This window comes from Taeniopygia guttata, chromosome 6, assembly GCF_048771995.1.
Source record: "Taeniopygia guttata chromosome 6, bTaeGut7.mat, whole genome shotgun sequence".
NCBI classification, from domain to species: Eukaryota; Metazoa; Chordata; class Aves; order Passeriformes; family Estrildidae; genus Taeniopygia; species Taeniopygia guttata.
In genome coordinates, this window is record NC_133031.1 from 30861158 (window position 1) to 30887965 (window position 26808).

The following is a 26808-nucleotide window of genomic DNA, read 5'->3' on the forward strand; positions in this document are numbered from 1 at the left end:
TGCATGTTTCTGTGAAGGATTCAGGGAAATCCTCCTTATTCAGGTCCCCTCTTTATTCACATGAACTGCCTAAAACTAATGAATCAGAGCTGAATGTTCTCATAGCTCTAAGTCAGATGGGGAAGACACTGTGCAAATTTAACAGAACATGCCTTCAGATCTGGCAACTTTTCAAACAAGTCAGTGATGTCCCAGACGACATGACCAGCAAATATTACCTTTCATTTTGAATGCTCTCTGGCTAACACACTCCTGTGTAGTAAACCCAGCCAGGAATTGCAAAGATTTGTGGGCTTGCAAAGAAAGAACATCCTGAGCAACCCATCCTGATTGATATTTTAAATTCATCTGTTGATTTGCTTCCTTTCCCCCAGCACCAAAGTGACTTTCTGGTCTTAGGGGGACACATACCTTATTCAAGAAATCTGTTCTCACCTTGCCACTTATTTCACTGTGGTTTGCTCTGTTTAGAATGTGGCTTTGAGTCATCTTCCAAAGTTCAGGATAGTTTTCCAGTGAGCTCCTCAGAAACTCGCTTTGATGCCGGTTTTGGCAGTCAGCTCTTGTCACATATTTCATTTGTTACTTTAGACGTAAGTCCCCGTCCAAACCAGCCCAAGAGCAAAGAAGAGGAACAGCCTCCAAATACGGTCAGAGCTCAGGCACTTTCTGGAGTAGTTTAACACATGGGCGTGCGTAAGAATGAAGAGAACTGGAACAAGATTTAAATAATGCTCTAAATAGACTGTGGTGAAATGTTCGGCACTTAAAACTAAACAGAAAGTCCTGAAACAGATAAAAGAATAACCATGAGCCTGTCAGCAAATAGAACTGTGCCGATCAACTCCAGCAATAAAATTCTGCTTAAACCCTCTGAAATCATAGCCAATGAAACAAAGGTTAAGCAAAAGACTCTTATTGAATATTTGGTTTATAAAGAGCTAATAAAGTTTATACCATTAAGCACAACAGAGGAGTTTTTTCTCAAAGCAATTATACTGGACAGTTATAATAAAAATACTTACCAGAAAAACTACTCTTCAGTATCCACCAACTGAATCTCAACTCAGATCACAAAATTCTTTTGCTTTTAATTAGGATTAGTTCATTTCTCCCCACTATTGATGGATGTTCCTTTCATCAGTCTCTCAACTTCAAATTCACACTATTTCACAGTACTCTGTGTGTGGATTATGAGGCCAATTACAAGAGGGTCTCAAACAGCAGTCACATTAATCAAGTGAAATGGTACATGCATTGTAGCCAAATATAATCTACCCACTAAGAAAAAAAATCATAAAAGTTTTAAAATCTGAAAGTATCAGAAAATAGGAAGTTTTCTATCTGATCCTGGGAATACAAACAAGCCTGGTATTCACACGCCATCTACTTCACAAACACCAAAAAACCAAGACCACATCGCACACAGCATCCACATTTTGTAACTTGGTCCTTACAAGTAGTACCCAAAACCTGCTGCAGACAGATTCCTACTCTCTTGTCCTTGAGTTATTAAGGGGAAAAAAAAAGCAAATTTGATGTTATCCTGTTGGATAAAGGAGTGCCTGGAGCTACATACCCAAATTGAGCTGCACTGCAGTTCAACACAAAGGTTTGTTCAAATTTTTAGTAAAACCTTACTTCTCCCAGAGCTCACCTTTAACTTTTCCAAAACACAAAAGAGTCTATCAGATACTTTGGCTTTGTGTGCTTTGGAAAAGAATAATTTGAAGTCTCACAATATATCCTTACAATTTAAAATAGGTAACTGTGTTAGCTTTTCAATCATAAGTATAAAATATTGGAGCACATATCTATAAAGGAATTAAAACTATAAATTGCATGAACACTTCAAATTGTTTCTTGTTATAGAAGTTTAATTATTTAGTTTAAAATAGCATGTAAAAACTCCTTAAAAATAGCACATTTAAAATGCTTATCCAAATGCAATTGCTATGCACAAGGCAAGACTTTTCTTTATAAAAAAAACCCTGACATTTTGTATTTTGTGCTTCAGTGTTCCTTAAAAATAAGAACTAAGTAATCTACAATTAGCAAAATATAAGCATATTTAAGCTATGAATTATAAGTTAATGAAATAAGCTGCTTTAATGGGAAAACATTTTATTAGGAAATGGAAAATACTCATAGCTGGAGAGTCAGCAGTTGCTTTTAAAGGATGCAATTAAGCTGCCATTATTTTGGCAAAGCTCTGGTCTCAAAGAGGCAGATTTTCCTAATGCATTGTAGAAGTCCTTGGCAAATTACACAGTATTCATTAAATTTAAATGGAGACCCTTGATGTCTCGTGTAAAGATGTCCCAGGGAGTCAATTTTCAAGGAATTCATAATGTGAGCAGCAAGTTATTGGAGAAGGAGACATTCAGCACCTTGGAAGGGCCCAGATGAATGATTTAGAGGAGGTGATACGACACATTTTGGCCACTCCACAAGACCCTGAGCCAGACACCCACTTCAAGTAACAGCAGAGGAAACCTGGCCAGCCACGTGCTGCATACCCCAAATTTCCTCAGACACTTCCCAGTTTTCCTAGGAATGTGGTTTGCTCAATCCCTGAATTTAATACCAAGTGTCAGCAGGGCTGAAAAAGCAGAAGTGACAGTGCTGCTTCTGCCCAGCACCTGTCCCACACCTAAAACCTTGAGAATTCATCCCTCTGATAAACTCCCACTTTTTGGGGGTTTTCAGCCTGCCAATAATCTTGTTAGTAAGGGATGCTGTTACCTCTTCCTACTATCAACATAACCTGGCCCATGCTAGGCAAATAGATCCCTTAAAATCACACTCCTAGCCCTACTAACCTTTTTTTGTTGTTGGGTGTTTTGGATCCCAGCAATGGAATCTCCCCAGTGTTGCTTCTACTCATTCCCTGCATGTCACACAGCAGACACTGTTTGGGCTGAAACAAATAAAATACATCCCACAAAGTTTCTCCCCTTTTTAGTATTCAGCTTTATTTAAACGTTGCATGGCCCTAAAACCTTTTTAAGCTGCTTACTTTTAAAGTATAAACATGTCAGTGTTTAGCCACGGAGGGTACTTTTCTGTCCTAAATCATCATCCATTTATCAAAGACCGATCTACATTACTAAATGCTGTAAAAACACATTATAAATACATTGCAATAATCCCCATGTAATAGCCACTTGCTTCCAGCACTGAATATACTGATATTTATATAAATATTACACAATCAATGCCACAGTTTCCAGGCTGGGCTGCACTGAGTGTAGTAGCCTTCTCTCATAATTACTCATTAAGTAGTACAGAAAAAACAACTTCCTTTAGCAGATAGTCTTATTCCTATATCTTATAAAACGGCACTATTACAAAACAATAAAAAAAATCCAATTTCTAATTAATTATTCCAGAAAAAGAGATGCATTTTTTAATCATCATTATTTATAACTTTACAAACATGCCCAGTGTTACACAAAAGGGCAATATATCCCAAGTGAACTGCAGCCACAGCTTGCACAACACTCCCATAAAAACAAATCAAAAGAGGGAAATGAAATCCTGATTTTTATTCTGCGGTTCCATAAAAAAAAAATAACTTCAATAAGTGCAACTGGAGAGAGAATTGTCCTTAATGATACTTCTAGTTTACATGTAATTTCAATAACTCTTTAACTGCTAAACTATATTTAAAATATCCTTGAAAACCTTTATTAGGGGGTTGAGATGATTAGCAATGACAACTCCAAAGACAACTTCATGCTGGGGAAACTGGAAGCTGTTTAATCCAGTTGGGCTCTCATATCATCAACAGGATTGTGGCTGGTATCAGCTAACAAACATTATGCCTCTGAGGGAGGGAAATTGTGTGGCTCCCTTTTCAAATGGGCACAGGAGCTGAGATTAGTTACCAGATGTGAATTACAGATGGAAAGTGGTCTCTAACAGGCAGTGTGGTGCTTTCCCCTCCTGTCCCATTCCTCAGCTCTCACACACCAGGACAGCTGCAAAACCTGTGAGCCAAGGGGAGACACAGCTGATGGGATCTGCATAAAAACACCTCTGGAAGGCAAAGGACAGATCACAAACTGGCTGTGATTTCCCACAACCACCACATTTCATGGGCACCTCTAAGAGAAGAACCCTTTCTAAACTTTCTAAGTCCATAATGTATTGACAAAAGACCTGCTCACAGAGCAAACTAACAGTGAAGGAAGGAATCACATCCCTGTGGAATTCAAAGCTCCAAGAAACTGGGTGGACAATTCACAATGTTCCTCTCCCAAACCAGGACTTTCTCCATACCTCTTCATCATCCAGAAAACTGCTGTTGTCAGGGGATAGACTTTGCTGTTTTGCTGCTTCATGGAAAAGGAGAAAAACTTGTGGGAGCATTGAAAAAAAATCTTCTGGGTGATGGGGGAGGATGCTCCAGTTTTCTGTCATTCTGGCTGAGTTTTTATTCTGTCACATATTAAGAGAAATATGTGTCATGTTTTCCATATCAGAATTTGCAGAGTGCTTGTTCTCATGCTAAATGCTGCTCTGGCCTGCAGTGCCAAAGATCTCCTGGTAACATTTACACAGCCATGGCATCAGAGGAACAGTGCATTTGAAGGGATTGCAGATACCACACTAAAAAAGACATACAGATTAGGACATTTAAGAATACACCACTTTTTTCACTAATTCAAAGTTCTGGACACTACTGAAGAGATTTCCCTTAATGCCTACCCTGCAAACATCTGGGATATTCATTTAGAGCTGTCCCTAAGGAAATATCCCTCTCTGTGGTCTGAGAGCCTTAACACCGAGTTTAGGAGTCACAAGCTTTGCATAACACAGATTAATGTCACAATTCAATAAATACTGCAGTAGTGCATTGTGGTGCTTTATTAGTGTTAGACATGCAATATTTATTTAATGAACAGAAATTAAAATATTAAGATAACATTTTCATCAAATTAGAGGATCTGAAGTTGCAATAATGGAACAAAAATAATGTTTTTCATGCATTCTAAGTTTATAGTTCTCACAAGTGCATATAGTTATGATTCTGTACCATTATTAAATGTAGACAAACTACCATTGATTGCACAAGACAAAATAAAACGCTTAAGTTTTAAGTAGTGTTCCTATCTTTTAAAGACTTCCTATATAACCTGGATCTTCAGCTTTTTATAATACATTGTAACACATCTGGAAGCTTCTAAAATGAACAGGAATGGCTCGACCACTTGTAACATACAGTGGGTTCCTCAACATAGAAATTATAAAAGATAAAGCAAATGCCCACCATGCTCTAGGAGACTGTGACCTTTTCAACAGAAACAAATTTCAAACCCCTTCATAAACAGATTAAAGTGCTACCTATTGCATATTAAATACTTCCAGCGACTGTATTTAAATTTTTAAGTTACAAGACCCTGAAAATAGGGTTTCCTACCAAAAGTGCTGACAGACCCTTAAATCACGAACACAGCAGAGCTATAATCCTTCAGCAAGTACTTCAAAGAAGGGGAAGTTAGTCAACAGCTCTAAATTCACCATTGTAACAGCCCAGCTAACGCCTCTATCATATCTACAACAGCAATGGTACAAAGAGCAGAAAAGCATCAGCTCACTTTACATACTTGATGTAGGACAATAATCTTTCTTTAAAGCTGGAAGCATAAATAAACCCCCAGTGCAGCAGTAAACACATTAAGACAGCAGTTCTGCTTGTTTTAAGATGCATCCAAGAAAGGGCATCCCGTACAGAAAGAAATGCAGGCTAGTATCTAATGAGCATGATTTTCATCAGGTCCCCAAATCATGAAACCTTTCTAAATATAAGGCAGCATTTCCACAGCTGGAAAATTACAAATAGTTCTTGACACAGAGCCAACAGCAATAAATGCAGTTATAATCTAGGGAGAATGCTACATACATTAGGAGGTGGAAAACCAAGCTAAACTTAAAATACAGCAGCAAGAGGTAACATACATAAATATTAAACATCCTTCTTGAATGGCAGAAAGTTTAAATTTCTGACTTACAACATAAAAATATGGCCTTCATATTTGTCTTTTTAAGTAAGCAAAATACAAGGCAGAGCTGTTTCAAAGGATAATTTCAAAATATAGTGCATGCATGGATGAACGCTTATGCTAATTTAGGAGAGAAAATATCAAAATAAGGAGATGTTCAAAATTTTCATCCCTGTATTTTAAAGGGCAAGAAAGACTGACCACAAGTGTCAAGTTTTTATAGGTTTAAAATGATCTGCAAGAAAGTCTACAATTTTATCCTATTGTAAAGACAGAACTTCCTTTGTTTTCAACATACAAATTACTCTGTATGAGAAGTTTTCATTTGAAAGCTGCATGGTTCAAAAAATACATGTGGGGCAAAGATGATTTTTAAAAATAATCTCAGAATGCAGGAAAATGCTAAGATTTTCTTTCTAAGCAGAAAATATGTGTATGTAATCTTTCAAGAATTGCTCCAAAAGTAGCCTGGTTTTTTACCTATAAACTCTATAAAGATATTTTCATAACTGTTAATGTCCCATTCTGTCTCTCAATAACTTTACCTTTTCCTAAATTGCATTTGTTGTTTCCCCCTCATTCTTGACAAATTGTTAGAAACAAAAGGTACTTTTATTCACTTAGAGATCAGATAAAGACTAGATAGCACATTCAAAGCTTCACTAAATTTCTTCACTAATGCACAAAAATTGATCTTTTCGCTACCTTTAATCTGCTTATCGTTCTTGGTATGCAAATATGTCAAATGATCTGCTTTTAGTCAATTATGCAGTTTGATATTCTACATTTACATTCTAAAAGAAGTGATTTCAGAGGTGCTAAATATAGTAGAGTTTCATTTTAATAATTATAAGTTGGCTTGCATGTGAGAAGTCACTGGAGCACATTCTCTGGTTGGTGCAGTTGTTAATCCTCAGTGGTGTGGGTGATTTAAGCACTGTGGATACTAGAGATGGTCTCATACCAGTTAGCTGAAAATGAGTGTGGAATTCAAAACTATTGCAGAACATTTCCCCATCAGCAACATGAGAAAACTACTGGCTTCAGCCAAGCATTTGAAAATGTTTAAGAACTTTTATGGAAATACTGAGTAACTGAAATACATCCTGGTGTAATTAGAAAATGAAAACCTAATTGAGTGTAAACCCCAACTTCTAACAGCAAACATACCATGAACTAGTACATAACCTTTGGCACTTCGAATATGATACAACAAATTTACAGTCATCGAGATCTTAAGTGGGTCAAAAGAACATTCAGGTGGTTTCTGAGGTACCAAACTTGATACATCCTTAGGCTGACAAAAGGGAGACTGCCTGGTGTGGGATGGATTTCTGCACTACAAAACACAAATGCAGAGCTCTGCAGCTGGGCAGGGCTGGGACCTCTCAGGATCCATCCAGGCACAGGGATCCACATGAAGGATTTGGAACTCTGGCTGCACACATTTTAGGGACAGTGCTAAATGGGGACTGGGAGGTAGTTGCTAAATAAAAGAAGAAAATAAAGGAGTAAAAGCCAAAAATAAGTAAATGAAATCTGAGAATATTTGTACAAAGAAGTTTTTTTTGTAACTGGAATACTTCTGTCCTACAATACTAATGATGTCAAAAGCAGTGAGACAGAACTTTCTCAACCCTTCCATATATAAGTATTCAAGATATTACTGATTTCTGCAGTTTTAAAAATGAAAATGTATTAAAATGTTTTACAACAGCAACAAAAACTGGAATTTAATTTCAAGCTTTTTTGGTTACCTCAGTAGCAGCCACGCCACAGTGCTGTAAAAAAACCCAACAGATCAGGTGCAGAAAAAGAGGAAAAGACAATTATCTTAAATCCAAATTTAAAGTATTCTCTGTACATGTTTTAAATAACATTTTACTGTTTCACAGCAAGAGAAAATCCAAGTAAGACTTTTCTTAAGGAAATTAAAATTAAAATCTATTCATCTTAATGTTTTGAGGGTTCTCTTATAGTATTTTCCCATTATACCTTCATCACTATATTTTTCCAATTCATTGAATAACAGATACCTTTTTCATACATCATCTTACAAACAATTATTAAACGATGAGGAAGATATTTACTACATTCTTCTTTCATTTGCCTCAATGAGAACTGACTTTTAGAACTATTTACATGGAATACAGACATTTTTAATGAAAAGCTTAAGTACCCTATATTGTTTAAGCAACATGGCCTATTTCTAAAGGCATATACTTCATTGTCATAAGATTTTAAAAGTTACACATATACCATGTAAAACTCAACCTTAAATTGTTTTATCATGTCTATTTAACTCAGCCTCTCTATTTCTGCTATATTTTCATCACAGCAGACTTTGACTGAACAGAACATCTTTATTCCATACTTGAGTTCTCCAGTTGTACCTCTGGCTCTGTGAACACTGTTCAAAGCACTTCTAACACATAAAAAGACATGCAGTAACTTCATACAAAAAGATCTTCAAAACAACTTTATGTCATGAGCTCACTAACAAAGTTCACTCATTATACACAAAATTCAGCATTTAAGTGTAAAATAACTGGTTCCAGCATGTGCCATGACAGAAATGGCACGAGTTTTTTTTTTACATTGTTATATAAAAAGCACATTGTATAGAATACAGCATTTATTCTGCAAGGATTGTGCATCACTGTTTTCCTCTAATATGTGCAGGATTACATTCCATTGCAATAAACCACACTTAGGTTTAGTAGAGTACTACATTGGATTGAAAACAGTGGTCTTGATGGCATGCTGTAAAAAAAAAAGAATCAATATATTTGCCTAATACCAATAAACATTCAAGAAAACATTCATAACAGCACAGGCTTCTCTGTTGAAACTGCCACATGGTGAACACTAAGCTATGATATAAACTACATGGACATATTTATTATGTATCATTAACTCTATTTTAAGTATTGTGTACCTAAATGTATTTTCAAAAAAAAAAAAAAAAAAGTTACCTAAGTAATCTAACATAAAACAACTTTTGGCAGCCTCTGCTTGTGTTTGGATTAAAAAACAAAAAAAAAAAGGAAAAAACCCACGCCATTGTCTCTCCTCCCTATTTTGTTGGAATTTCTTAGGAGAAAAGTAATGAAGAGAAGACAAAATATTAAAGTGTGATCTCCTTCCACTAATGTATTCAGCAGAAAGTACCACTATCTCAGCTTTTGGAAAATTTGCCAGCTTTCCGAGAGGGTTCATATGGCACTCTGAGAATACTGGGGGTTTCCTCCATCACTCGTACCAGGAGATTGTCAATGTAATCCTCCAGCTCACGAATGTGGCTGTCCTTCTTCTTCAGCTGCTCCTTGTGTTTCACCAGCTCCTGCAGAACCTCCTCATAAGTGAGGTTTCGGTATCCTGCAGTGGCATCGAAAGGATTTCCTTCCTGCAGGTGAGTGTAGAAAAACACCAGATTTTATTAAGCAGTTCAGTATCTCCAGAAAATCAATTGGTTATTGCTTTTTGTGTTTCTCATGTGCATCTCCTGATATGAAAAGCAATTTTTTTCAGCAACACCTCCGTTTGCAGCACTGCTTTTCCCTCCTGCACCCGCACTGGAGCAGACAACTGGAGATGAGCTGCCCAGTTTCATGAACATTTCCCACTCTGACATCTCAGAAAAAAATCTTCTCAGTGAGGTGGACACACAGTCAGTGTGTCAGAGTTAGTAACCATACCAGCAGTGACCACAGTAACAGCTGGCAGGTCCATTTTGGGAAACCAACCCTCTTTATTATGGAATAACAAGACAAGAGCCCTGAGAATTTAACTCCTACTGTAACTTATTCTGAGTCTCTGCCTCTGGAGAGAATCAGAGCAAAGCATTTACTCAGCCCTAAATGACATCAGCCCTCACCTGTCTCTCACATTCATATTTGTAGTCACCAGTGGTTCTCCAGGCCTTGGCTCCTGAGTCACATAATAAAGCTTTCCATTTTAAATTGCAGGTGAAGGTAAAAGGTTACATCTTACTTGCACCAGAGCACTTAAGGCAGAAAAAAATGTGTATTTATAAAAGACCTTGCTCGCTTTAAAGCAGGAGAGGCACAGAATTAAGCAGTAGGGAAAGCAGAATTGTTTCTGTGATGATTTCTGATGACTCAGTAAGTGAAGGTATTAGCAGAGATGGACAAATTAGTCATCTTAAAAAGGACAACGTGATCCAAAGACTGTAAACTTGAATGTCTTCTTTTGTGTTGGTTTATAGAAGTATCTGATAGAAGTATCAGCACTGTTAGACATGTTAAGCAGAATGCTTCATCTCATTCAGAAATGAAAAAATTTAGAAGATACGGAACCTACAAAGTCCTGCACTTCTAACAGGGCAGACGAGACAGCTTTTGTTTACAGTAGGAGCATGTCATTAAAAATTATAAAGCTTGAACAGCTAAGAAGCACATCACATAATAGTCATGCTCATTCCTTTTCCATGCCCCATTCTTTTCTTTCCATACAGCTCCATATTTGCACATTGGCACATGTCGACCCATTAAAATATGCAGCTGGCCAAAGTTTTCAAAGGAACCTAATTAAAAGTGATGGTGCCCTGCAAATAGGCTGAAGTGTGACAGATCAGCCTCTCTCCATCAATTATACTCTAACAGTAGCTCTCAAAAATATGTAATTTTAAGGGTTTCTCTCTGCACTTGAGACATTAAATGTCACATTTATGGATGTAAATTCAGTATTTGAAACATACCAAGTTAAGGGATTGTAAGCAATCAGTAACTGCCACTTTATTAAAATGGCTAATCTGATGAAATTTATAAATTGGTTAGTAATCCATTTTCAACAAGTATAGAAGAGAAAGTAACTTCACTTTGTGGTCATATTCGTAGCACATTTTCTTCTACAAGAAAGAAGTAAAACTTTCTCTTTTTATGAAATTTTATTCTCTTTACTAAATTTTTGTACACACTGGAGAAAATACCATTAATACTTTTATGCCTGAAATACAGGGTTTGCCTAATTTTCTGATTTGGCAAAGGAACAGGTATTAAGGTGCAATGATGACTTTAATTATGCAATCAAGTTTACTGGAAAATTGTGTGTAATATATAAGCTTTAAAGATGTTTTATCATGCACATGCTCCATACAAGTCTTATTTATGCAAGAAAATTCTAGCAGAAGTATGCTAGCATTTAGAAATTAATGTTGATAAAATTAAGAAGATTTGGTATGTTCAGCTTGAGCCAGTAGGTAATATTAAAATGTATATAGAAGACTTATTTCTTTACAAAAATAGATACCACAGTTTTAGTGCATAAGAATAATCTTAGAATGAATGATTAAGGGAAAACATAAGATTCTAAAAGAGCCATGCAAAGAATGATTGTCTCAGCTACAAAACCCTGTTGGGGTACACAATGCCAGCCAGAGGAAACGAGAGATAAAATGAAGGCCAGGCAATCCCTGATCATCTCCTCATTGTTCTAATGAGGAATTCTGCTCTGGGAATGTCATCTAAGCTACTTTCACATCTTTTGTCCTACTTACTTCATCTTCCTTTCAGTTCTTAATTAGGCCTTAAAGAGCTCACACTGCCCTTTCAACTGGCTACTGCTCCCATTTAAACGCTGCTTGCAGAGACAGGTGTTGGCATCACAGGAGAAGACATACAAACATAATTACTAAATAGTATGCACAAGGAAGAAATGTAATAACTTGGTGAGGGCTAATATTACAGAATCTAATAATAAATTACTTCAAACACCTTAGAAAGCAATCCTGAATATTTAAAAAGAAATTCAAATGGTTTCATTCAAAACTATGGTTGTGATAGAGTCTCTTCCCCACCTAATTTGTATTTTGCATTAAATGAGCATCACCTCATAATCCTATAACAGACATTTAGGATGGCTGGCATTCCAAAAGAAAAATCATCAAGGATTTCTTTTATCACCTTTAAATCCTTTAAATAAAACAATTCACATCTTATTTCTTAAAAGAATTAAACCGATGCTTTTACCAGCAATAAATTACATGATTTGCAGTAGTACATTTGCAAGCACATAGAAACTGTAATTATGGTTACTTTACAGACAATGGCTGCTAAGTTAAATCAATTTTTTGATGTCTTTTTTTGTCAGAGATTAAGTAACTGCCTGGTAGAATTCAGTTTACTATCTGATCAAAGGCAGCATTCAAATACTCTGACATCTCCCACCAGCTACTTACATTATAAAAACTCGGGCATTTACAATAACATCAAATGCTATTACAAATAATTTACATAAACCAGCAGAAAACAAACAGTACAAAGTCATATTTGCTTGTGAAACTTGTTTTCTATATATTTTAGAGATTGAAAATAAACCCACTTTTAAAGATGTCATCTATTCACAGAACAAATTCTAGTAAGACCACATTTTCCTTCAAACAAAGACACCGTCCAGGCAAGCTGTGGTTTTTTTTTTTGTCTTTTCTGAGTACACAATTTATTCACAGTACTTTTAGAAATAAGAGCATTTTGAATAATAGCTTCTAGTATTTCTATTTTTTAGTGTTTGCATCTGTTCATTTATTATGTGTATTATTAATCCTACCATATATCAGGTCATAATTTCAATTTTGATCTGCCTTCTAAAGACTATTCTCAAGTCTCTGATTATGGTGCTGGTAAACTCCTGTCTGGTCAATTAATAAATCCCTGACTAATGCAGAATTCCTCAACTGACCATTACTTCTCTAGAGTCATCTACACCACTCCTAAATTCAGGTTTTGGGTTTTTTTTTTACTTTTTGTGCAAAGAACTAAATATTTCCTTCTTCATCATAACACAGCTAAACTCCATACTGAGTGCAAAACTCTACCTTATTTCCAAATTTACATTAAAAACAAAAAACAAAAAAAAAGAAAAACCCCAACATTTCCATGTAAGAAAGAGGTTAAAAAAAGAACAAAAGCTTATAAGCTTATTATACAAGTACCAATAAGTTGGCATTTACTGATGGCTTTCCATAACATTTCATAACTCACCGTTTTTTTCCTGAGATCCTCAATGCCAGAAGGATTCACATTACAACTGTGGGGAAAAAGCCACACCAAACAAATATTAGCAGTGCACACTTATTTGACGAAAATAATATCCTAGAATACAGTACTGAAGTAGACACACAGCTACAAAGTCTTTAATATGGTTTATTTTCCTGATTTTTTACACTTTGTAAAAGAAAATATTAGAAATTAAAAGAAATTTGAATATATTCTTTGCTCACAATTCTTTCTATTTTTCGTATTCTTTTTGTCATCAAATGTGAATAACTAATTAAGAAATGCAAGAAAGGTATTATGGATTTGGCTTCCTGATCTCTCCTCTTATCTCTAGACTTAGCCTGAGCTTGTAAGCACTTTAAATGAAAAAACCTAGAAACAGGTCCCTGGGACAAGATTGATAAAAACCAATAACCAAACACATATTCCCAGCTTTCATGGCAGCTCCTAGAGGACAAAGTTCCTACAGAAATTCCACTGAGATCACCAGCTTAGGGCTAAAAAGACATATTCTGTCAGGTACATTTATTTTGAACTTAAAATTGAGTAAAAAGTATATTATGTTATATCCAGAAAAGAAAAGCTCTTTTATAATTTTCTTGATACTGATAAAACCAGCCACTGCCTAAATGTCAGGCTTAAGAAACTGTCCACACAGACTGGTGTAATTATTGCATGCATCTTTAAAAATCAGTGATGTACTTGCTACAGCAGGTTTGGAGAGAAGACATTCTCTGAAATTATGTTCAGAACCTGGATACGGCTCACAAATATTATTTACTTGGTAGCACCACAGCAGGCACATTCTTTCACAGCACAGAATCTGTTTTGTTAGACTGCGTGTACTGGCTTTGAGGGTGATGTGTAACTGAGAGGTACAATTTTTTTTTTTTAATTTTGAAGATTTTTTTCTATTAGGGAACTTGTATTTTGTGACTGTTCACCACTCTGTTATCTGAATTTGTAAGCCACATATCTCATAGTGTAAAAGTGGAAGGGAAAAAAATTTACAAACTAAAAAGATGTAAAATATAAATGATTGTATTTTTCTGTAAAGATTTTTTTTTTATTTTAAAATCTGTGGGTTTTTTACATTTTTTTACTCTGTACATGATTTTTAACTTCCAAAGCAGTTAAGCTTTTAACTTTTTCCAAACTTTTGCTCATGCAGAAGTCCTGTAAACCATCGGAGGGTATTTGACAGAGACTGGATTAGAGGCACAGTCACAACCAGAAAGGCAGAGGTGTCATTAAGTCTGGCTAATTCCCATTTTACCTGTCTGTAACAGCGATCCCACAGCCTGCCCTGTTTGCTGGAGACCCCTTTTGAATGGGGGCCCTTTTCCATGGGGTATTGTGTGCCCAGGCAAAGCAGGGTCCCTCCCTGCCAGCCTCCTTTCAGCCCTGCTCTGATGTGTCAAACTCACCATGAACTCGCTCCATTCAAGGCTGCCTCCCGTGATCCCAGCACAAAAAAAATGAGTGAACTGAACTGCATCGAATTAGCTGGGTGAAAACCAAGAATGTCTCTATTTAACGAAGTGTGGCGTTAATTTGGGATATCTTTCTTTTGGGACTGTTTCCTCATGTTAGACAAGATATAGAATAATACAGCCTGACTGCTCAACTGGGTGACTTTCTGAAAGGTTAAAAAAGCAGGATCTTTCACTGCCTTCAATGACTTTATAGTTTCTGTGAAATAAGTTCTGGGACTCTTTTTTGTAGAGGCAGCTTAAAATGAAAGCAGCAGTTCTGACTATGAGAAGCTGTGTTTCAAAATTAGAAGTATAAATCACTGGCAATATGGACTAGTTGTTTGGGGTTTTTTTTAAGCAGTAAAAAACCTTTAATATTTTCTGCAAAATTGTGGACATCATAACTGCAATTTCAAAAGAGAACATCTGTGTATTTTGTAAGGAGAAATTTGAATACACTTACAAAAAAAAAAATGAAAAGCTATTAAAATATTCCCCAATAAAAATCCAAATGCTATGAGGGCTCTTACTCATACTTTAAGGAGATTTGTAGAAAATATATGGCTTCTCAAGGAAGAAACAGGTGCTGAGATTGCATATAATAACATTTTTCTAAATCAAAGTGTCTGCTAAGTAAGGTGGGAGCTCATCAGCCTTGCTGAGCCCTGCAAGATTTCCTGGCAGTGCCCCAGCCTGAGGTGAGAGTGAGCAGATGCAGACTCCCACCACTGCACCCCTATTTCACTGTCTGAGGGGCAGGTAACACCTCAAAAGAAAATCCTATAAAATTATGAATGCAAACAGTTGGTGGGGTTGTCTATTTGCTATATTGAAATTCACAAGAGCATTTTTTTCAAATTTAAATTTCATCACAATAATAGACTTCTAAAGTTACCACCTCACTCAATTTCTGGCAATAATTGTATAAAACAGGCCTCTAGGACTGCAGCCCATGCTGTGCAAACATCACAACCTTTGAGCAGCCATTGTCTTGACTTCCTAAAAGCATTCTGAAATCATTGATCTGAACAATTATAGAAAATAACATTGTTCTCTCCTGTGCTGCAGTCACAGTTCATAGTGATAGTATTAGTTATAAACAAGCCTCTGGGGATTTTTCCCAGAGTCCAATAAACTGGCAGGGAACTTCTGCTATGGAAGAAGTTCCCATGTTCACAGCTTAGGAAAAAAGTGTCTTTTTGGATTTTTGTAGGGTTTTTTTTAAGTGAGGCTTACTGTAGACAGTGATTGTGAAAAACTGGCACTGTGGGATTCTATAATTATTGTTTGTCAATTATGCCCAAACTAAACTTGCTCAGTTTACAAGTAAAAAAGATATTTATTTTCTAACAAATGGACTTTCCATGTGCCTTATGTGCCTCCAGGTGACGTCTATACTGATTTTTAAGTTTGCCTCTTACAAATAATAACTTTTCATTCCGTCAGATCACCTTCAAGACAGGAGCTACTAAAAGGGAGGTAAATCCTACCAGCACAGGTTAAAAAACAGCTGCAATAGGATCATGGAAGTGACACTGAGCCCCCAACTTGCACATCACTCCTACCCTTCTCTAGGCAGAACAGACTTGTCCAATCCAGCACAGTTAGTCCTGTCACCCACTTCACTCATCTGGGAATTCAATTAGTGTCCTTGGCAGTTACTTAGTGTAACAGACATTTGTACCAGATTAAATCATATCCATTATTTTATTGTTCCGTATTGTTTTACAGCTTTGGATATAACTTTCTTTTTACCTTTTTTTTTTAATAGTAAAGTTTATTTCAATTTCTGGGGTTTTATTAGCTTAGATTTCAGTTTTAGCTCATCTGAGATGAGAACTCTGTTCTATTGGCTTACTCCTGAGGGGAGAAAGTCATAAGAAATAAAAACAGTATAAACTAACAATGGAGACAGATATAATGCAGGGCTGATTCTGTAGAGTGGTTTGGGTTACTATTTCATAATCATAGCAAGCATATTATTTTGTACTTTATTGTTATTTTCTCTATTTAAAAACATTTCATTAGAACAGACTGAAACTTTTTTTTTTGATAACACTTTTTTTTATGGTAATTAAATACTTCCATTGCATGTTGATAATTTACAGTTTGCATAGGAAGAATACAGTGGACTTGAATTCAGGATGTGTCCCAAGCTCAAGTTTATGACTGCATCTTACAATTCTGTCTATTGAAATTTAATGGTAGTTAAAAATTCAAGCATCAGGTCTAGTGGCTGCATAAATATTTAGCTTCTGAATGGCTAGAGATTAAAACAATCTTTATCAAATCTTTCCTATAACTGATTTAAACATTTTAGTGCCATTTAGTCTGACTACATAATGCATGGGAATCAGATTTCTAAATTTGCTCCATGAAAAGAGTATTTTCTTAAGGACCAAAAGCTTTTTACCTCTCTTTTGCTATTCCTATTAGTTACATGATAGTAGTAACTAATCTAATAGTAGTGTATACTATTAGAAATTAAAATAAGGGTATTCAAATTAATCATTACTATTCAACGTATTAAAATTTATGTTAACATTCTGTAAAATATCTATTATACCAATGAGCTAAGTGTGAGCTTTCAGTTTCTTTCCTTTAATATGGAATGTCTGCATACAGGTAATTAACAAAGCTCTGCCATATTCATTTTTCACTAGAGTTGAAATTCTTATTCCTATCCTACTTCTTGGTCTTTGAACTGATTCTGACTACAGTGCTTATTCATTTTTCTTTGGATTCGCACAATATATTTCAAAATCTTGAACTATTAGGATGCCATTTAGGTTATTACTATTGCACAAGGGAAAAAAAAAAGAAAACAAAAAACAAAAGAAATGTATAAAATCAGATACAGTTAATGAAATTCAGAAACTTAGCCTTCCATAGAACGTCAGCCTGCTGTGCCTGGCAATGGAGAGCTCACTTGTAATTCTGAGAAGGAATGACTGTCTTGTCTGGCAGCTAAACAAGTACAGAATAAGCATATTACCATCTATTTTGCAATTAGATTCTGGGGAACATCACTTAAGACACTTCACTGTATAACTTGCTCTGATGTCAAACCATGTTCTGTGGCCTTTTGGAGCTTGGGTAACCCCAGGAGGACACAAAAAGAGGATCAGGTTTTGTGGCTATCACTACTTTTCCTTGACTAGTTAGAATTCTAAGTATATAAGTATTTCTCCTTTAACTAGGAGTTGTGCTATAGAAAATAAGTTTTTTTTCTCAAGAGAACACTAAAGAACTCTTAGACTAAAAGTTGTGCCAGGATCTTCACTGGAAGCCATTAGAGATCTCTAAGTCAACAGCAAACAAACAAATCAAACAATCGTAAAATTACATTTTACACTGAAACTTACAGACCCGTTTTTGAATCATTAAAAGAGTAGAACTAATCCTTAGTTCTTATAATAAAACAGAAAAAAAAAAAAAAGCATTGCTTTTACATAGTTTCTGCATCTATTAATAAAGAAACAATAGAACAAATTATTCTTTTTAAAAATGAAATAGAACAGGCAGTGCATTTTCCCTTGGGAAAGATAATATGCCTCATGCATCCTCTCAAAAAAGATTTCACATGCCCTAATGTGCACCAAGAGACAGTGAAAGCTTGAAAAAATCTTGTCATGCAGCCAGCAGGATGAAGTTTCCTAACAGTATTCCTAAAACAGTCAACTAATTAGGAGTGACTGATTGCTGGTGAGGAGTCTGCAAAAGTCAAGATTAATACCAAGTATTCCTACAATATCCCTCAAAGCCCACCTTAGTCATGTCCCAAATTCTGTGACCACTGCTATGTAGGAGCTTTGCAAAAGATTTCATTATTCTCTTATCACATGCAGTGATCTTTTAAATCAGATGATAACAGTCCTGGCAGGACAGACTAAGAATCTCTGCACGACTCCTGCTTGTTTCGTAATTTCTCTTTACCTCTCATGCACCATCAATGTATTTCTCTTGTTGAAATAATGTTCCACTGACAGCTTTACCACACTGAATTAGTCTAGAGTACAATTAAAGCACTGTCATAGTCCATCAATATTCTGCCTAGACTGGAGATCACATTTGACTAAAGTCTAGTCAAATTTCAGTAGAGAACTGAAAAAAATTATTAATTTCAAGAAAAGCAATGTAGAAGTACACTGTTCTTAAAATAAACATGCTAACACTGACAGAGGAAACAAAATTCTGAAAAAAACATAGTTCACCTGATGTCTTTTTTTTACTAACTGAGAAATAAAAGTCCTAAAATGTCTTAACAGACCTTATTGCTTTAGCAAGCACAGCAATATCTAGAGAGCAACATTTCTGAAAAAGGCATGTGAAAAGTAGAAAGAGTGAATTGCATTGTACACTGGATTTCCTATTTGGCAGAGAAATACACAGCCACTACAATCCTTTGCTCTCATCAGGCAACTTTTGGGGTTCATTCCAATGGAGATGTTGCCAGTAACTCTGCAAGACTGAAACCATTTAACAGTGACTTTGATTATGCTGCAGTTATTGCACTAATAACTCACCCTCAGTGTGTTTGGGATAACAGGTTTTACTTTAGAACTTCAGCTCACTTGAGATTGGCACCTGCTCTGCTGTCACAGCTCAAGTGAGAAGCAGGAACCCAGAGGAACACCAGGATGTTGCAAAAGCTTCTTTAACCACCTGACCATCACACATTCAAAACGCTGATGTTGCTGACATCAACTGTTCTTCAGACTTAACAATTTAATATGATCTAAACACATCACTGTTATCAAAAACCTCCTGTTTTCATGGCACCACACTCTTTTTTTAACAAGTCTAAAAATGACCATATCAAAATGCAGAGATATTGCTTATTTCTAAACTTTCCTCCACTGGGAAAAACAAAACTGCAGTCCTTGATTTGTTTGGAACATGTGAAATTGAGAAGACAGACAGCTCTAACAGCCACAATGATGAAGGTGGGAGAGAGGCTGAAGAAAAGCACCACATTCAGAAACCACAAGCAGAAGGATGCAAAAGAGTTGAAGGATTAGGTTGGTGTTTTTTTCTTTTTGAGTTGCAAAATCGAAAAACTGCTGAAGCAGTAAGAAAAAAATAAAGTAATATTTTAATAATTTATGCGTCAATTCACCAGTGATTAATATTATAAATATGAGCATTATTTTTAATTGTTACAGTGAATCCTAGTAAGACACAAGCTTCTTTCTCCTCCAATATTCCAACTTCCACGTTGCTAAAAATGTAACCTATTTATTGTAACAATTTGAGATAAAATGTAATCTGTATGTAGACACAAGCTTTATCTTCTTTTCCATGAAGTGTAACAATAGTTAGGTCAAGGAAATACTACGTTAGAAGGGTTTTTTTTAATGCCTCTCTCTATTCACATACACATATTTGTGTATATACAGATACAGACATTATTTGAGTATGTGTATATATTATATATATATATAATGCTTAGTAGAAAGCTCCCAAACACTTACCAATGCAATTTCCCAGATCTGGAATTTGATCTGACTAGTAACAACCTGTCAGCTTTAAATATTGGACTATTTGTCTCCCTATGTCCAGTGCCTGAGATCTTGTTAATTACCTAAACTCCCTTTCTGTAGGTCTTGTTAATTACCCGTCTCCTGTCTCAGAGGACCTTGTTAATAACTTGTACAATCTCTCTAAAAAGGTCCTAATAACACATTAAAATTAAAGATGCTTTTCTTTTAGCACTTGTCAAGTGGTGTAAATTGAGAAATTTTCACATCAGTTTATTAGCCTGTAGTGTAGTGTCATGCATTTTCCTAAACAAAAACAATTTCAGAAAAATGATGCACGAGCTTTGGTTATGGCACAAAACAATCTTTGTTTTCCAGGAGCACCCTCAGTTTCTTTAACTGTGTACAACACAAAAGCCACGTGGCTTCTGACTGCAAATCAACCTCCTGAGAGCCACAACAATAGCAGTAATTGTAGGATTGAGTGCAATTTAAGATAATATTGGGTAAAACTTTCAAAACAGTGCATTAAGAAGTACAAAACCAAAATTATTATTGGTAAATGCTGGCTAAGAGCACTAGACATTGTTTGCTTATAAATTCCTTGTTGGCTGTATGATACAAAACCTCTGGAACGAACAGATTTTGTAGTATTTGCAAACCAGCATTTTTTGTTTCTGTATTTCTAAATTGTCAAGAAATCAGCTCACAAATATCTCTATGCCTACAACAGACAATGGAACCCCCAATCTTAACACTTATGTAACACTGCGATATCATATCTATAAAAACACTTTAAAAATACTCATTTATCCACTCAGCATTTGCAGAAGGCAAAGTATCATCCCTATTTTACAGATTTAGCCAAAACCAGGGAACAACTTTGCCAGATCAGAGACTAGCAGAAATTAGGGGTCCATATTTTGTGATTTCCTGTCAATAAGTATTATATACAAACCAAATAGGCTTTCTTTTTGCTTTTCCAAAGTACTTCTAAAACCTCCTTGAAACAACAATAATAAATGATAGCAATAAAAAAAATTCAAATAATCCTGGCACACTTGCTTTTGGGAAAAAAATCCTACAAGTGTTGCTGAACCACTTCTATAATTCTTGGATCAGCAGCTGAGCAACACGTGGAAGATGTATTTCTCTTCATTTGTTTAATTAGTAAGCAGGAGTAATTAGTGACAGAGCATGCAGCCAGCCAGCTAAGCAGTACAGGATGGGCTGGTGAAGGGCTACTCAGCAGCTCACCCAGCTGATGTCATGAGCTGCTGCTCTCCACATTGTTGCTGCTCACTCAACATTAGCAACCACAATTAATTAGGATGGACTTAAGCCTGACCCAAAGTGCACCAAGTCACTGAAAAACTTCCCACTGAGGTTACAGATGTGGCTTCACCAGCGCTGAGAACGTGACAGTCACACCACAAACATGAAGGATCTGGGTTTGGTGGATTTTTTTTGAGGGTTGGGAAAGAGGATTCTATGGGTTGGGGTTTTTTTCCTTTCATTTTTCTCTATGCCCAGTCTGGTCCCATAGACTGGATGTTTTATGGTTACAGTGTGCTCCTGGAATACATCCTCCTGAGGGATTTCATCAGACAGGAATCCAGCTCAGGGTGTTCCATCACCCAAACCAAGGCTGAGCTAAGTGGGGTTAAATGGGAGATCCGCCTGCAAAGCAAACACCTGCTCCACAACAGAACACTAATTTTGGACACACCTTAATAAAAATATACTGCCTGGTTAACTTGCAGAAATGAGATTCATCCAAAAGAGCTTAATAGCATGTTGAGTAAATAAGAAAAAACCCAAAGACTAAATTCTCTGTCTACGCTTTCTGCATACTGAATTTGTTACCCAGCCTCTTTTATTTTGTACCCACATATTCATACAAATTCTTTCTTCAGTATTACTAGTTCAAAAAATTAAAAATGTATTCCATCCCAGAAATCCTCCACAGATAAAAAGGTAAACTTACACTGTAAACTTATTAAATATGCACATTTTTTATTAGTTTCTACTTCAAAAGAAAATAATTCTACAAGATACATTTGGAAGAAAGTAAACAAAGTCTAAAAGGTTCACACAGAACATCATAATGGAACATATAAAAATCAAGAGCTTCTATCTTAACTTATTGCATGCTAGATATTATGCCATAATAGCTGTTTCACAAAAAAGGTCAGAATGTTTACTATTTTTGGCTTTTTGAAAATAAAATAATATCTATTTGTCTTATCAAAACTTTGTTTACATAAAAGCCAAAAACTAGCAAAAGGGACTCTCATACAAAGACAGAAACAAATTACTAGAGTCCTTCAGAATGGGCACTGTGATGAGCTTTTAATTACAAAACAAATTAAAAAATTCCATCCTGATTACCATTAAGTTTTATATTTATCAAGATCTGCTGCATTCAAGCACTTCAGAAGATTCACTTAGATCTAGCATCTGCCTGAATACAGTGTTGCATTTAAAAAAATTAAATGCTATGCAATTTTAACTGTTATTTGAATTATTTCTCATTAAAGGAACTTACTAAAATGGAAGTTTAACTTCTGACAAACCAAGCTACAACCTAACCTTATACTAATCCACAGAAATACTTCATGAAATAAAAAATATTCTAAGGTTGTCTGTAGAATGCACTAAGAAGATAATTTGTTGAGGTCAGATGAGCTTCTAGCAACAAATTCTTTTCTAAGGCAGTTCCATTTCTGTTTATTTCCCTAATTCACATCCATGATTAGTTTTGTTAAGAAAATGATTCTAAGTTTAAATCAGGAGTGCATGCATTCTAACCCATGGAGAAAACTGAGCTGGAACACACCTTGTTCTCTTCTAAGAGAACAAGGTAATAAAAACCTTTTTTTAAAGAAACAACTTGTGTCATTAATTAAGGAATTAATACACAGGAAAAGGTGAATTTTTTAGAACTATGTTTTCCATTTAAAACAGTAATTGACTTTACAGCCTTTAGATTCCAGTTTGAAGCATTTTCATTTCAAATGCATTTTCTACTAAATTTAAGTCATTACATAGAAATGAATTATTACCTTGAAAAAGCAAGGACTGCTAATTTCTGGCATTTTTATATTAAAAAAAAAAAAAGAATTCAAAGGAATGAAAGTTAATTAACTTCTTAAACATTTATCTATTGTGAACAGTGTATGTGGGTGGCAGTGTACATAAATATATATATATATTTATACATGTATAAAGAGAGACAGACAGGCAAGATTATCTTTCTCACTAGCATACAAAACCCAGGAAGGAAACAAACTGTGGGTTACAATTTTTCTTAAGGAAAACAAGTAAAGCATTGATAGACAAACAAAGATTAAAATGGATTATTTAAATCAAAGTTCCTAATCAGCCCTGTAACTTAATTCATTCTGCTCAAGACATAAACTACTGCCTCGTGCAACAATTTCAATACACAGAACCCAGCAAAGCTGCAGTGAGCCAAATGAATTCAAGTGAGATAAGAGTTCATGTGGGTGCTCCCATTTAGAAACAGAATGTTCCTTAATTCTTGTACTCTAACATATAGAACCTAAATACTCCTTTTGTTTTCCTCCAGATAGTGACATCCATAGGATTTCTTTTCACCACTCCCATTTACACCTCTCTTTTAATTAATTCAGTTTCCTCTTCCTCTTACATTTGAAACCTTTCCCTCTCAAAACCTGACTTAGGGCAATGTAATAAATTAGCAATGAATGTTCAGTTAAAGCAGAAGACTTCAGGGAGAGCACAAACAAGGTCTTCCACAAACACAAGCACCCAAGAACCTTCACAGTACATATTAGTAATAAAAACCTCACTTCAAAAAAAAGTAGGAAATGATCAAATTATATAAAATATATGCTGTTTCTATAGTTAGAAACATAAAAGCACTGATATAAACATGTATAAAGCACAAAGATTGTGTTCCTCAATACTTCACATTTTCATTTATATAACATGTACAAGATAGCAGATTGAAATACAGCAAAAACCTACCTTGAAGATGGCAACACGCTTGTAGGCTTGAAGTTTGCCATGAACGGATTAGTCGAATCATAATCAAAACTCTCCTGATGAGCTTCCCCAAATGCACTCGGTGATTTCAAGTCACTAGAACTCTCTGATCCCCCATTGCTAAGTTTATCTGACCTCTTGCTATCTTTTTTTCCAGTCACTCTTTCAAAAAGACTAACTTTCTCTTTTTTGTCTTTTTTAATTTCTTTTCTGATCTCAACAGGTTTGGAAAACAGACTTATGTTTTGATCCCACGTTGCTGGGCTTTCTTCAAATGGATTCTTCTGTCTTGGCAGTGTAGCAAATTTTTGGGGTAATGAAGCACTCACATTAAATGGGTCATTTTGTGCTTCAAGTGCAGTTTCATCAACTGTGCTGTCAAGTTGGCTCATTTTAGAAGTATCAACACTTAATGTCCTTCTGTGTGGAGATTTTAGACTCCCTGCAAACAATCTGTCATTAGTATATTATCAATGAGACACTATATCACAGTTTATGACATGCAGAAAACCCATTTTAGCTTAGATCTAGAAGCTTTGCAATTGAGCCTCAGTTCAGAACATTGGTGATTAACTAAGCTATTAAAAAAAAACAAACAGCTGTGGCATTTTTTCATGTTTCAGAAATATTTATGGATAGGCACCACGGGAAATTTTTGTTTCCTGCATGAAAATGAAGTTCTACAGAGGAGACAGCTATTACTGGGTGTCATTCCAGAAAGAGACAATAGTATGTTGCTGCAAAATAACTTTGAGCAATTAAATTCAAAGTATTTTCAGTTCTTTGTATAAATCAGGTTTAAAATTTGGTGATAGCTTTAGACTACTTAATTATACTTTTTAATTTCTCACAAGATGCCATTTTGCCTAGAGTCCCCTCTGGAATGCAACATACTCTCAGATGAGGACATAATAAGAGAAAATGCTAAACTATCATACATCATGAGCAATATAAGTTATTCCTTATGCTCAGAAACAGCAATTATGAGTTACCAGCAATTAAAGAAAGCATAAAAAATAGGCCAGCAATATTTCTTAACATTTTGGCCTTGTAAGTGCTTCAAAAAATGAAGTAACAGATTCTGAATAGTCTAAAAGCTGTGAGCTGTAATTGTAATGGTCATGAGTTTTACTTACCCCCTTCATCAACAGAACCAAAGGACTCCAGCTGACGCCTGAACAGATGGGTGTAGCCAACAGTACTGGATTTCATCTTCTCTGAGGAGACGTGTGCTCCTGTCAGGTCTGACATGGAGTGAGCTGAGGACAGCCGCTGAGGTCCCAAGAGGAAAGGTTTTTTTGGTTTGGATTTCATTTGCACTTCTCCACTACACACCTCCAGATTTGCATCAGGGATGTGAGTGCTTGGGATGATTGCAGAGGATGTATCTGAAACCGTCCCATCGTTTTTCCGACCCTTCATTTTGTCTTTGAGTTTAGCAAACGGGGATTTGGTTTTGTCCTTCATTGACAAATCAAACATACTTGCTGTCATGTTATTCCTCATAAACTGAATATTGACATTTATTTCTCCTCTGTCCTTAGTTCTCTTCCCTTGTCTGGATTCTAGGGGAAACCACCTTAAAGGAGAAAGAGAGAAAATGAATTTGTGTTTTCTGAAGGCTATCATTACACAGTTGGTTAATGCATCTGGTTAGAACAATTTTAAGTATGAAAACCCAAATTCTATATGAAAATTTAACCATTCCTGCACTGAAAAACTTTGCTTATATTTCTTTTCAAAGGCAACTTCTTTGTTTTATATTTGTTTCAAAACTAAATAACTAAGCAAGAGGAAGCTCTTTAGTGTTCACCTGTTTCAAAATCAAAATCAAAATCAAAATCAAAATCAAAATCAAAATCAAAATCAAAATCAACTCTGGAAGCTGACCAAACATCAACAAAGTTAAGGGCTTCCATCTGCTTATGTATTTAATTATAAATACAGATACATTTTCTTCTTTATATGGTTTTCAAGTGTCCTTTATTTAGTAGTGATGTATATTAATGTATTCTATGTGGCAACTACTTGATCTAGTAACCTTTTCTCCTTGGATTTTGCTCAGGTTTACACACTAGCAAACATTTTCCCCCCTTTCCTTCCTTCTAAGCACTGGTTAAGATTTATGACAACTACAGCAACGCTGCTGAGAAATATCTAAGAGCCCTGAACAATTAGCTACCATTTCAATTCTGCAACTGCCTCCCCTCTGGATGCTGACAGTAACTCCACAGGCACAACTGAGCACGTAGGTGTATCCAACAGCATCCTCTCTTTTGCAGGTCACCAGCAGGATTCACTTCAGAAATATTTCCTTTGGAACCATGACATAAATCCCCACTCCTTGAAAAGAGATCAAAAGTGTGATCATCCGTTTCAAAAAGCCAAGTGTGCTTCTCTGCCAGGTCCAGCAAAAGCTTTATCATTATCCAAGTGTCTTATTCATTCCCTATTGTGATCTACTGTCCCATGGAAGCATCTGCAGAATTATGGCTCAATCTTCCCTCCACAGCTTCACCTAAATGAATGACCAACACACAATCCCTTTCCCACAACCACCACCAAGAGCCTCTCCCTATTTCAAAAGGTCACAGGGGCATATTTCAGATCCACCAGCTCCAAAGAAGTGCTCTAAACCCATTGTCAGGAGAAATCCATGCACACAGACTCCCCAACAGTGCCTTACCACCATTAACTTTTGAACTGGAGAGACTAAGAAATTAAATTGCCTATTAACACAGATACAAAATGGATTATACACTTATACATACATTATTCAATCCTGCCAAATATGGAA

General features: G+C 35.7%; 1 protein-coding gene across 1 annotated transcript in view; it reads right to left on the reverse strand.

Annotated features, from left to right (window-relative positions):
• Window positions 1-4846: 4846 nt before the first annotated feature.
• The window catches only part of RAB11FIP2 (RAB11 family interacting protein 2), a 32112-nt gene continuing 10150 nt past the window's right edge, over window positions 4847-26808 (reverse strand). Inside the window, exons 2-5 of the mRNA XM_002187535.7 lie at window positions 25148-25590; window positions 23994-24453; window positions 13010-13055; window positions 4847-9414 (exon numbers count right to left, since the gene is read on the reverse strand). Of these exons, the coding sequence (XP_002187571.5) occupies window positions 9187-9414; window positions 13010-13055; window positions 23994-24453; window positions 25148-25590 (1177 nt within the window). The 3' untranslated portion in view covers window positions 4847-9186. The remainder of the gene's footprint in view (window positions 9415-13009; window positions 13056-23993; window positions 24454-25147; window positions 25591-26808) is intronic.